General features: G+C 47.2%; 1 protein-coding gene across 2 annotated transcripts in view; it reads right to left on the reverse strand.

Moving 5' to 3' along the window:
* CASKIN2 (CASK interacting protein 2) overlaps positions 1 to 13,583 on the reverse strand; it is a 171,246-nt gene that overhangs the window by 36,887 nt on the left and 120,776 nt on the right. For both annotated transcript variants that reach the window (XM_060252057.1, XM_060252058.1), the window contains 3 exons: positions 6,267 to 6,364; positions 5,177 to 5,322; positions 4,020 to 4,115 (listed from right to left, as the gene is read on the reverse strand). In XM_060252057.1, coding sequence (XP_060108040.1) covers positions 4,020 to 4,115; positions 5,177 to 5,322; positions 6,267 to 6,364 — 340 coding nt within the window. The remainder of the gene's footprint in view (positions 1 to 4,019; positions 4,116 to 5,176; positions 5,323 to 6,266; positions 6,365 to 13,583) is intronic.

Raw genomic sequence — 13,583 nt, forward strand, 5'->3', positions numbered from 1 at the left:
CATGTGGCTCCTGAGCTACGGTTTGGCCACCCCTGGCCTAGAGCATCTCCAGCAAATGTTTCTCCAGCTATTGCTTAAGACATCCCTTTAAGCCAGGATGTGAACAAATGCAGTTTGTTGCCCTGGTCCCACTCAAACGTCACTATTTTTCTTCTCCCTCCCTGTACAATGAAAGAATCCTGTCTTAAAATAATCTTTGGTCACCCGCAATGCAGAAATGCAGGCTGGTAGAGTAATCAGAGTTTGTTCTATTCCCCCACCTAAAAACCCTGCGATTGTAAACCTGGATCAAACTATGATCTAGAGCCCTGGTTTTGTGCTGGGGAGGGGAAACCAACTTGCATTCATATGTCATATGTAACGACCATTTGCTTTAAACTAGGATTCCTTCATTACACTTTGCATAAAAAGAAAGGAGCAAAGAGTGCTTGCAAATGTGGCAATAAACTGCTTATGCACATTCCTGCTTAGCGCTTATTTAATGTGACTTCCAAAAGGAACATCAGTTTCACAGAGAAGAATAAAACTTGGGGGTTTTTTAGCTTCCTTTTCTCTACTCTAAGGAGTCTCAAAGCGGTTTACAACTGCCTTTTTCTTCCCCTCCCCACAACAAGCACCTTGCGAGGCAGGTGGGGCTGAGAGAGTTCTGAGAGAACTGTGACTGACCCAAGGTCACCCAGCAGGGGGAATCAAGCCCGACTCTCCAGATTAGACTCCATCACTCTTCGCTGCTAGACCACAACAAGGTGAGAAATCCCTATAATTCTTCTGCAGATACTTTTCCTTTTATACTTTTATGACACAGGAATTTCCCTACTGAAGATAAACAATGCGAATTCCCATTATTTTGCAGAAGTAGTTTAAAAAAAATAGGGTTGCCATCTTTTTAAAACATTCAGTCCTGTCAATTGTCTGTTCTGGGGCAAGACAGCTCCACTGCACCTTATAAAGGCGAATGACCAGGCCTCAGATTCAGCAGCAGCTCACAGGAGTGCAGCTCCTGAACCTTTCCCCCTCTTCCTCCCCACCTACATTGTCCATTGAATAGTAGGTGCAGCTGCATAACAATCCCTGGATTAGGAGATCGGGCAGCCAGCCAGCCACCAGGGGCTTTGCCACACCCCCAGAAGCCCTCATTAACCCCTGGAGAAGCCCGCACCACCCTTTCGCCACTTCTGATGTGATTTTGGGTGGCGGGTGGCTTGCTGGCCTTTTGACTGGGGGGTGGGGGTGGGTCCAGGAGAGCCCCAGGCGAGCAAGGCCTGCTTGGGCTGGCTGGATCTCTAGCCAGCCCAAGCAAGCCTCACTCATCTGGGGCTCTCCTTTCTTGCATCGGGTTGCTTTTGGCAGCGGGGAGGAAGCATATGCTGACGAGATATGCTAAGGAGCTCCACCACCTATTTTTCTTTTCAAAATTAGGGGAGGGACGGTGGCTCAGTGGTAGAGCATCTGCTTGGGAAGCAGAAGGTTTCAGGTTCAATCCCCGGCATCTCCAACTAAAAAGGGTCCAGGCAAGTAGGCATGAAAAACCTCAGCTTGAGACCCTGGAGAGCCGCTGCCAGTCAAGGGAGGGACGGTGGCTCAGTGGTAGAGCATCTGCTTGGGAAGCAGACGGTCCCAGGTTCAATCCCTGGCATCTCCAAAAAAGGGTCCAGGCAAATAGGTGTGAAAAACCCCAGCCTGAGACCCTGGAGAGCCGCTGCCAGTCTGAGTAGACAGTACTGACTTTGATGGACTGAGGGTCTGATTCAGTAGAAGGCAGCTTCATATGTTCATATATGTTCTTCAAAACAACCCCTGTGAATGACAAATTGAGAAGAACTCCCCAATTTGGAGATATTTGGATGTAAGAAACCTGCCTCATTCCATTTCTGTTGTATAGCTGTTACGATACCAGAGCCTCTGCTGCGGGGGTGGGAAGACAGGAACCCTCATTTATTTTCTTAGCTATTTGAATGGCGACGTGATCTTATAGAAAAGATCTCCTTTTGCCTTTTCTTTAGGGACCAGAGATTACCATAGATTATCAGAAAGACCAATGATGAGCATGTCCCCAAATGAAGGACAAGGTTTCTGTCCCATTCAGAACCTGAGGGAGACAATCTCTCTGCAGATGGCACTACTTCCATCCTAGAGAGTAGCAATTGGACTACGATCTGGGAGACACACATAAAAAATCCCCACTCTGCTATGGAAGCTTGCTGGGTGGCTTTGGGCCAATCACACACAACACACTATTAGACTGACCTACCTACCTCAGAGGGTTGCTGTGAGGATAAAATGGAAAGAGTGACGTAAGCTGCTTTGAGTCCCCGTTGGGAAGAACATAAATGAATATAAGTGAATATAACTGAAGTAAGTAAATACATAATATTTGCGATAAGTGGGATAAGCACCCGCTGCACACTGTTTTGCTTCAAAATTCTCTAAGCCCTGGAAGATGATTATCCTCATTGTCACCATCTTTCCTGACCATCTCACTCCCAGACTGCACCTGTCCCGTTCCTTCAAACCCTCTTTGCAGGTCTTGCATTCTTCGCATCTCTTTACACAGGGGGAGGGGGGCTACGAAGAGGGCACAAGTGCAGGGCGTAGAGTAGTTAACCGGGAAAAGCTGGTCACTACAGCCAAAGCCAGTTTTTTTGTTTTTGTTTTGTCAGGGCCTTTTTCTAAAAGGGATTGGAGTTTATGCTGGCCTCACCCATATGGAACACATACACACCTACACATATCCAAACAAAGCACAGTCTGCACCCAGAGGACCAATGTGGGCATGAGAGAGATACTGTGGATTTATTGCGCTATTTGCAGCCTGCGTTTACAAAAAAGGGACGTTCAACCCACCCCCTGCCTTGAGATGGAAATAAACATTGCCATTCCATCACCTCCTTTTCGTGAGATCCCTCTGGCTAATATTCCCAAGTACACGCATGTTTACAGTCTCGCTGTTCTTCCTTTCAGCTTCCCACCCCAGGAATGCTGAGAGGACTTTGCACCTGTCCCAAATGCTGGAGACAGGAATCCATGGCCACCACCTCCCAGCGCTGCCAGGTTGGAATCCCAGGCCTCCTGTCCCAGCTGGCCTTGAAGCTTGCCTTCATAGCCTGGAGGGATTAAAGCAGCTCAGCCACTGTCTGATTTCCTGTGGGAGTGGTGGTGAAGGCCCTGCTGTGGGAATTGAGACTTTGTTATGTTCCAGCACGAGTCAATACAAGGCCTTACAATTCAACCCTTCAGAACTCTTTATAACATATGAGTAGGCTGCCACCGAAAACCATTTCAGTCCGGTCAGCACTGCTAGGGATGTAATGAAGAATTGCGGAATATTGTTCAAGATGGAATGTAACCGTGCTAGCAAACTTATAGGGAGTTATGATACTGTTGTAGGAAAGTTCTACAGAGAGAGTGGGACAATATGGTTTGCTCAATTTATTCATTACATTTTTATCCTGCATTCCCTTCATAGAATTCACTGTTCTCTTCCTCTGTTTCATCCTTAGAGAAATCCTGCGAGGTAAGGCCAGGCTGAAACAGACCGGATGGCCCAAGGTTACCCGGTGAATTTCAAAGTGAGCAGGGATATGAATCTTGGTACTGCAGACCCAGTTCACTATTCACACTGGACGGTGGCTCAGTGGTAGAGCATCTGCTTGGGAAGCAGAAGGTCCCAGGTTCAATCCCCGGCATCTCCAACTAAAAGGGTCCAGGCAAATAGGTGTGAAAAACCTCAGCTTGAGACCCTGGAGAGCCGCTGCCAGTCTGAGAAGACAATACTGACTTTGATGGACCGAGGGTCTGATTCAGTATAAGGCAGCTTCATATGTTCACTGGCTCCCACAATATCAGAGCCAGTTCTTCACAGTTTTCTCACGGTTCTTCACTGCTAGTAAACTTTTCACATGTTTATAGTAAACCTTTCATACACAGGGTTGTGGATGAGGGTCAGAGCACTTTTCAGTAGTAATCTTGTGACTTGGGGCTATGAATCCTTCTCAATGGCAACAGCAGCTTCTGCTTACCTTCAGCCTTCCAAACTCACAAGCCAGGTCAAGGGGGGTTTTCTTGGCTTTGTTGATGAGGCAGGGGTTGGACTGGTGCTGGAGCAACATCTCTGACTGCAGGAGGAAGGGCCGAAACGTGGAAAAGAAATATACGAACAAAAAATCCAGCAGTTAGCCCCCATCCCGTCCAAGAAGTAATCTCCATATTTCCTAGTGATCTACACAGAGAAATCTCAAAGCTCTTCTGCAAGAGAGGCCCTGCTTGGGAACTCACAGCAAAACACAGTTACTTTGCTGGTCACAATGGGCCTGATACCTGCCTTTGCTACTTTCTACTCTTTTTGGTCTAAACTGAGAAGCCTAAGTCAAAGGTTCTCAAATACTTCCAGTTTGTTAAAGGACAAACTGTTCAAATTGTTCAAGTCCTTCTTTAGGGGAATAAATACAGAGCAAAGATAAGTTCATGGTGTTCTCATACGCCTCCCGCATGCGAAGGGAAGTAGAAACTGCTTTATATAGTGGAGTAAAGCACTTTCCTCACAGCCGTAGGTTTTTTGTGTCTGTACAGGATCTATTATTCGATACAGTGCCAAGCTCCAGAGAATCACAGCTTACATTAAAAAAGAAAGCAGGTTTCTGGTCCCCATTATAAAGTACTGAAGTTTGAAAACATACCGGAAACTCTAATGAAGGCTTAGAAAGAGGGCAGAGCTGCCAAAGAGGTGTGTTTGTGGGGCTGTTCCCCCCCCCAAAAAAATGTTGGCTTTCATTGTTCTTGCCCCTGACCCTAATGAAATTAACTAAATACGTACTATTCCTAGTTGCTGACGAAGTGCTGAAGTTTTTTTGTCGTGCAAACTACACACAGCCCTATTTAAGGTTTTAACCCAGGTTTACATAGTACCACAGATTATTTATTCCTCCTCCTCAAACCAAAATCACTTTTGCCCTTGAGTGATAGTTGTGCTGCAATACAATTTCCAAAAGAAACTTCACTTGCTAACAAGGTGGCATTACAGCATGACTCTCAGCTACTTTATGGGACACGGGCAAAACACATGAGAAAATGACTAAGAGGGTGGTGGGTGAAGACAAAAGGCTTTGGGACTTGTGGCCATGGTGTAGAACTGACCAAGAGAGGCAGCCCCCTTTGCTCCAGATGGTCTAATACTCACCACCTCATAATGGCCATATTGTGCAGAAAGGTGCAATGGGATCTGTCCATCCAGTGATGCCGTGTTGACTGAAGCAGCTGCCCGTAGCAACAGGCGCACTGGCTCCACCTTCCCTTGCCAGGCAGCGTAGTGTAGTGGGCGCATTCCTGTGGGGAGACAGTGTGAGGAGCCTAAAGTGCTAACTAGGAAGGACTGGGCACACTAAAGTAGTTTGCACATTATACCAGAACATCTGAAGTACTAGTTTTTCCAAATTCCATCTTATTCTGTAGGAATAAGGTAAGCAGAAGGTCCCAGGTTCAATCCCCGGCATCTCCACTAAAAAGGGTCCAGGCAAATAGGTGTGAAAATCCTCAGCTTGAGACCCTGGAGAGCCGCTGCCAGTCTGAGTAGACAATACTGACTTTGATGGACCCAGGGTCTGATTCAGTAGAAGGCAGCTTCATATGTTCATGGGGAGGGATGGTGGCTCAGTGGTAGAGCATCTGCTTGGGAAGCAGAAGGTCCCAGGTTCAATCCCCAGCATCTCCAAAAAAGGGTCCAGGCAAATAGGTGTGAAAAAACTCAGCTTGAGACCCTGGAGAGCCGCTGCCAGTCTGAGTAGACAATACTGACTTTGATGGACTGAGGGTCTGATTCAGTAGAAGGCAGCTTCATATGCTGGAGGGACGGTGGCTCAGTGGTAGAGCATCTGCTTGGGAAGCAGAAGGTCCCAGGTTCAACCCCTGGCATCTCCAAAAAAGGGTCCAGGCAAATAGGTGTGAAAAAACTCAGCTTGAGACCCTGGAGAGCCGCTGCCAGTCTGAAAAGACAATACTGACTTTGATGGACCGAAGGTCCGATTCAGTAGAAGGCAGCTTCATATGTTCATATGAATGGAGGATTCTTGGTTGGAAGCTTCCTGTTAATTATACCCAAACTTGAATTCAACTGTATTGCCTTGGAAACATTTTTTCCCCCCTGTTATATAGCAGCAGTAGGCACTTTTCCTTTCATAGCATATTCCCTCATACTGTTTGCTGGGACAACAACAGGTTTTCAGTTCCTTCAGCAACAGTGGGGAGGATTCTGAGACAAATAAACAGCCTACCGTTGATGTCCTTAATATCCACAGTGGCCTGTGCCTCCAACAGCAGGGAAATGAGCTCCAGGCTTCCAACCAGGGCTGCATGGTGCAGCGCAGAAAACCTGAGAACAGGAGGGAGACGTGGTAAGAGGCAGCAAACTCCAGTGACTCCATTGCTCACGAGCCAGGCCGGTCAATCCATGCTTCCATGTTGACCATTTCTAGGCTCAGGCATCCAATCATTTACTCAGTATTCTGACACCAGTTGGGCAAATGTTAGGTCGTCAACCAGGAATAACAATGCAGTTGTAGAAATTCCAGAGAACAATCAGCACAGTCAACAACCATCTTCCTTATCTTCCCACCCCTTCCAACCCTCCCAGCAATCAACACAGAACAATGGTCACATTCCACAGCCGGTTTCCTTATCACCACCCTTCCAGGAAGCCCCACCAAACAATGGGCACATTCACAAACCAATTGCCCTCTCACCACACCCCCTCCAGCCTAGAAATAGCAGCTCTCCAGCAGCCCTGGCCCCACTCAACGCACAGCAGCCAAGAAGGTCAGAACGCCTGCTCCGGCTGCAACGCCACTGAGGATGTTCTCCGCAGCTGAGAACGAAACGTCTGGAAGGAAAACTTTCTCCAGTAGAACACGGCACTTGAGCCCGGAAGATTCGACAAACCCTAATGAGTTGTAGAAAAGCTCACAGCAGAGTACCTGTAATCACACGAAGAGAGGATTGCTTGCAGTCACCAACCACGTGGCCAGGGCCAGCACTAGGGAGTCAGGCTGCCGCTTAGGGCATCATCTGGACACAGAGGCAGTGGGCACTCCCTCCCTGCTTGTGCCACCTAAGGGCGGAGGCAGGCAGGGGCACCCTTGGCTCAGGACGCACCCTCCCTTGCTTTTCCGCACTCCCAGAACGGCTTCCCTATTGACCAAGAGTGACATCTGTGCAGCGACCAATGGCAGCGCAGCGTGCGCAGGTCGACTGTGCAGGCAAGGCCACCTGAGGAGGGAAGGGGCACTGCAGCCTCCTGTGGGCCCAGCATGGCACCACTGACAGACTGACTGATGGAGGAGTGTCCAGACCTGTCTGGGGTGCTGCCGCTCCTTTCTCATGGGAGATACTTAAAAGGCAACGGGTCTTCTTGGTGGAGTCACTTTCGAATCACGGTGAGCGGCATCCTTCCTTCCCTCCCGCCAAAGGGGTTGGCCTTTTCTCGTTCCGGATGTTCATTTTTTGTAATTGTTGCAAGCAGAGGGTGATGGTGGTGTGCACACGTTTTTAAGCATGCTTCCAGGCTTTTGGTAAACAAAGAAGTGCTTTAGGGTTTGTAGAATCTTTCGGGCTCAAGTGCCGTGTTCTACTGGAGAAAGTTTTCCTTCCAGACGTTTCGTTCTCAGCTGCGGAGAACATCCTCAGTGGCGTTGCAGCCGGAGCAGGCGCTCTGAGCTTCTTGGCTGCTGCGCATTGAGTTCTTGGCTGCTGCTGTGCACAGCAGCCAAGAAGGTCAGAGCGCCTGCTCCGGCTGCAACGCCACTTGAGCCCGAAAGATTCTACAAACCCTAATGATGTTACCAGCCGTGAAAACCTGAAATCTTTGATAAAGAAGTGCTTGTTCTGCAGTTTCTGGGAATGCTAAAATGCGAGTTATCCAAATTAGCAGGCATCTTTTTTTTGGAGGGGGGCGGGATTCAGGTTGTTTTTTCTTTTTGGTTTTAAACTTACCTTTTTAACTGTCATTGCAATCCACCTTGGACCATATCTTAATAAATAAACTGTCAGGTCGCAGTTCTGTGTACTTATTTAAGAGTGAGCAGGGCTTTTTTTGAGCAGGAATGCACAGGAACACAGTTCCGGCTGTCTTGGCACCAGGGAGTGTGGCCTAATATGCAAATGAGTTCCTGCTGGTCTTTTTCTACAAAAAAGTCCTGCGTGAAACAGTGGTGCCACTGGGGTGTGTGGCTTAAAATGCAAATGAGTTCCTGCTGGGCTTTTTCCCACAAAAAAGTCCTGAGAATAAGCCCCATGGAAAAGAAATAATAGCGAACAAGATAGGGCTGACTTGTGCATTAATTTTTAGATCCCTTGCACTCTGCAGCTAAGCTAGCTTGCGCAAACAGAAATGCAACACATTTTTGGTACCTTAAGAAAATGTCTTTTGTGAGAGGTTCTGGTTGCTTTCTAAAACAATACTTAGCATTTTCTAGTGCTTTGAATGATGAAAGCACTGGGCATCTGTTGTCTTTAAAGTGGCCCTGCCAGGTAGGCTAGTGCAGCTAAATTCTGTCCCCACCCCCAACACCACCTGTGCTTACACATATAGGCACCAGATCAGTTCTGCTGCTCTAATGAAATGTCTTAGGAGGGAAAATCCTCTAATATTAAGTTAATCCATGCCAGAGGATAGGTGGGTGTTTAAGATGGCTAAAACTTTAAATTTGGGTGTGAAAGATTATTGTTTAGTAAGAAGGTGAGTAATGATTTTCACCCATCCCCCAAATAAGGCAATATACATTGAAGTCTTCGATAGAGCCACCTCATCTGGAAGCTCTGTTGTCCTCTCTAGTCTGCAGAACTAGCTTTAAGAACCAGTTTGGCTTTCTGTTTCTTGCAACTTGGCTGAACAGGCTTGTGATTCTGCTAACGGAAGGGGGCGGTGCAGGTAGGTAGCCTCACCTAGGGTACCAAAAAGCTTGGCACCGGCCCTGCATGCAGCTATAATTATCACCTGCCTTGGGCATCCATCGTAACAAATCAGTGACGAGGGTTGCCGGTGGGGGCGATATTCCAGGATCACCTTAGGCCTAAGAGCAATTTACTGGTTCTAGTCAAAAATTGTTTGTGTGTGATTTTTTGGGAATGTGAAGGAGATGGAGGCAATATTTGCTGGGGGTGGTACGGAAGCTCTTGGCAGTCCTGGCATCAGTTAAGCTTGGCATAACCATGCCTCCCCAAACAGTTACGGTTATAGAAGCTATGCAGTAAGTTCTAAAATGTCTACTAGTCATCAGAATCCACTGTTTCAGGTAGAGATGCCAGCCTCCAGTTGGAACCTAGGAACAGGGCTGCAGCCAGGCTTTTTGGCACCCTAGACAAGGCTACCTACTTGCGGCCCCACCTCTCCCTCCCCCCCATCTATTTCCTTCCTTCCTTCCTTCGATGTTCATATGTTGTGGCTCTCAAACATCTGACATTGTGTGAATCTTTCGTAAAGCAAGTTTGGCCACCCCTGCTCTAGGACTTTGCCTAGGCTCCTCTTAAAGCTACCTCAACCTCTGGCTGCCACCGCATTCCATGACAGCACATTTTATTATTCTGCATTCCAGATCCTCTCTTTTGTCTGTCCTGAATCTGCTGTCAGTAAATGAAATTGGGTGACCCCCTAGGGTTGCCGAGTTCAATTCAAGAACTGAGACACTTAGGTGAGAAGGGCGGGGTATAAATCTTAATATAAAATAAAATAAATAAATAAGAAATATCTGGGAACTTTGGGGGTGGAGCCAGGAGACTTTGGGGGTGGAGCCAGGAGACATTAGGGGTGGAGCCAAGATCAAGGCTGTGACAAGCATCATGGAACTCCAAAGGGAGTTCTGGCCATCACATTGAAAGGGACGGCACACCTTTTCAATGCCTTCCTTCCATAGGAAATGATGAAGGATAGGGGTACCTTCTCTTGGGGCTCATAGAATTGGACCCCCTGGTCCAACCTTTTTGAAACTTGGGGGGTATTTTGGGAAGAGGCACTAGATGCTATACTGAAAATTTGGTGCCTCTACCCCAAAAAACAGCACTCACAGAGCCCCAGATACCCGCGGATCAATTCTCTATGATTTTCTATGGGAATAAATCTCCATAGGGAACAACAGAGTTCCCAGCAGACATTTTCCTCCCCTCCCCCCGCTTTCTGATGACCCTGAAGCGGGGGGAGGGCCTCCAAACCGGGGGATCCCCTGCCCCCACCTGGGGATTGGCAACCCTATGACCCCCGCTCCTTCCCAAATCTGATGGTTATGGTGGAGAGAGCGAGAGAGAGAAAAGGTCTCTCTGCCAACTTTCTCCACGCCAGGCACAATGCTAGAGATAGATAGATAGATAGATAGATAGATAGATAGATAGATAGATAGATAGATAGATAGATAGATAGATAGATAGATAGATAGATAGATAGGGAACCTTGTCATGTTTCCTCCCGTGGCAGCAGGTGGTAGTTTCTCCTTGGCAAGGGAGGCCCTTTGCACAAGCTCAGAAGCATTAGAAGGGCAAACCTCAGGGCTCCTCTCAGCTCTGCCTCTCTCGATGCCAGGGATGCTTTTTTAGATCGCCCTAAAAATTCAACACAACTTGCCTGTGCTGTGATTCACTCCCTCCAGTCCTCCTAGGGCCTGCAACAAACGAAAGTCCTTCCTATACTTGGAGAAGTCTGTCTGCTTTGCCACTGGTGCGTGCAGGGAAAGTGCTGGAGACTGCTGGAGAAAGTGCTAAACCCAGCCACTGGTTTTATCATACTTTTATTATTATTTTAGTATTTTAGGTGAGGTATATTTTAAAAAAAATAATAGTGGGTTTAGCTAAGTTGCCATATTGAGCCTTGACTGTGATCAAACGCACGGGAAGGTGTGGAAAGAATAACACAGAGTTTGAGTCTTACGGATATTAATGCCTAGCTTAACAGAATGTTTCAGCAAGTATCTTTAATAGTTACTAGGCAAGGAGAAGTTCTGGCCTTCCAAACTGTAAAATGACAAGATACATCTCTCAAACCTCTCTCTGCTATGCAGCTCTTAAGCCACAGCAGCCTTCTTTAAATCTGGTTCTTTCACTTCTAGTTAAAGAGGAGGGGTTGCATGAGAAGTTCTGTAAGCATTATTAGGGTCAGCCTAGTGGGTTACTATTTGCAGAAGGTCAGGGATGGGTGGCTCCCTGTTTTCTGGATAGCACAAGAAAAGGCAGACAGAAAGACCAATATTGTCATCTCTAGCCTGGGGACAGGTGACATGCTATTCCCAGGGATGGCGCATACCTCCTCTCCTGTCCCTACTCTCCTAGCCTGCCCTGTCGACTTTCTCCCAGCGTGACTTTCCTACTGTCCAAGTGTGTGAGGCCAGGAAGAATGAATAGCGCCTGTGTTCCTTGTCTGTGAAAGAGGCCTGTTTATCCAGAGTCCTCCCCCCTGCCAGCTCCCGCCTTCTTCTCGCTCAGTGCTGATTTCATTCATTCAAAAAGACCCAGGCAGGCTCAGAGCCTGCGGGAACCAAACTCCCCCCCCCCACACACACACATACACATGGGGAGCTCTGAGGCTTCAAAGCAGGGGCATTCTCCCCAGTGAGGCTCAAAGAGTGTGGAAAAGAAGCAGTCGCAGCCCAGCCTCTGGAACTGCTAGAGACTGAAGGGTTGCCATGGCAGACTGGAAACTGTCATCCCATTAGACTAGAAGCCTGTCTGAAGGGGAGGGGAGGCATGAATAGCAGACTCTTCAGAGCCAGATGCCAGGAAAAACTCCTAGTTTATAATGCTGGTACCCATAAGGGAGGTCTCGTCCTTAACCCCAGGCAGCCAGCTAGCAGTCACCTCATGCTGCGCCTCTGCTGCAGGCCTAGATGTTCCAATTATCCCCACGGTAACCTCTCTGTGGGAAGAAGGGATCCTTGCAGCCAGAGGCTCCAAGGGGGCACTGTGCCCATTCCAGAGGCAGGCCCAAAGAGCCCCGATGAATAGGATTGGGAAGGTTGCACTGCTATTGCTTAGCAGGGGTAAGCACTTACAGGCAGCCCTCCAGCCCAGGGTATAACTCAGACACTCTCTCTGTTTCTTTCAAACAAGGAAGTTTGCTACCCTGTGGGCAGCACCTAATTTTCTTGGGGTCAGGTGCCTCCATGTTTTGGTTTAGAAGGATTCCTGTATTTGTGACAGCTGCACGACAGGCAGAAATTCAGCCGGGGCAACAGGGACGATGAGCAAAAGTTCACTGGACTGTCACACAGCCGCTAAAGGCAGAGAAGCCAAAGAACAAGTTCAAGCAAGGGACCCTGAAGGCATCCAACTATATTTGCTGAACTGTGCCAAAATTTCTGAGCAATAGATTTGTAGAAGGCAACTGGGCCCTGACAAAAAGTATTCGTTAACCCTCAGCCACGAACAGACCCAGACTAGGAGGAAGGCTGCCTTCGCTCTCTGATTTTGTTTTCATGAGCACTGAAGATATTTTCCCTTACCCCTCTCAGTTGGGTCAGCAGAAAGAAGGAACGCCTTGCTTCAGACACAAAGCAAATGCTCTTAAACAACAGAAATCCTGACACAAAGGAAGTAAACACAATGAAGATCTAGGGTTGCCAATCTCCAGGTAGGGTCTGGAGAACTCCAGGTATTACGACTGTTCTCCAGAGAACAGAAATCATTTCACCTGGAGAAAATGGCTCTTTTGGAGGGTGGACTCTATGACATTGTACGATGCTTAGGTTCTTCCCCTGCCATCCAGGTATTTCCTAGCCCTGAGCTGGCAACCCGAAGGATAACACTGTCAACACTATTAGTTCCTATTTTCTAGACAGGAATGACTGAAGTAGCAATTAAATAACAATTTTATTGTATATTTTGTTTTTAACATTTTTATGTTGCTTTTAAATGTTGTTAGCCGCCCTGAGCCCATCAGGGGATGGCAGGAGATAAAATCTGATTACATAAAAAATAAATAAATATTTTTGGCACAGTTAATGTTGGCATATAGCCCCAAAACGCAGAGACTGTCCAGCATATAATGGCATTGGGTCAAAGACTGCCAGTATTTATTGCCTTGGGGATAACCTGAAAATTTCATTTTGACTCCAGACATTGAGAACATAGTCAGATAGGAAGGCTCTTTATGGCTCATTCTTTTGCTGCCATTAGTATTGGAATCGATATAAATAAGTGATGCTAACTGATTCTGCTCAGTTTGGATATTCAGAGATTGAACAGCCTACAAATTATGGTGCCTAGACTTCTGAGATTTTGGCCAAATTGGGGTATGACATCTATAAGCAGAACTCCCACATTTTTTAAAAAGTACATATTTCTTGTTGAATTATTCAGGTCAGAAATGTGGTGCATGAATGATTAGAGGGTTGGAACACTTTCTCTATGAAGAAAGATTAAAACGCTTGGGGCTCTTTAGCTTGGAGAAACGTCGACTGCGGGGTGACATGATAGAGGTTTACAAGATTATGCATGGGATAGAGAAGGTAGAGAAAGTACTTTTCTCTCTTTCTCACAATACAAGAACTCATGGGCATTCAATGAAATTGCTAAGCAGTCGGGTTAGAACTGATAAAAAGGAAGTACTTCTTCAC

The sequence above is a fragment of the Heteronotia binoei genome, chromosome 13 (genome assembly GCF_032191835.1).
Source record: "Heteronotia binoei isolate CCM8104 ecotype False Entrance Well chromosome 13, APGP_CSIRO_Hbin_v1, whole genome shotgun sequence".
Classification (NCBI taxonomy): domain Eukaryota; kingdom Metazoa; phylum Chordata; class Lepidosauria; order Squamata; family Gekkonidae; genus Heteronotia; species Heteronotia binoei.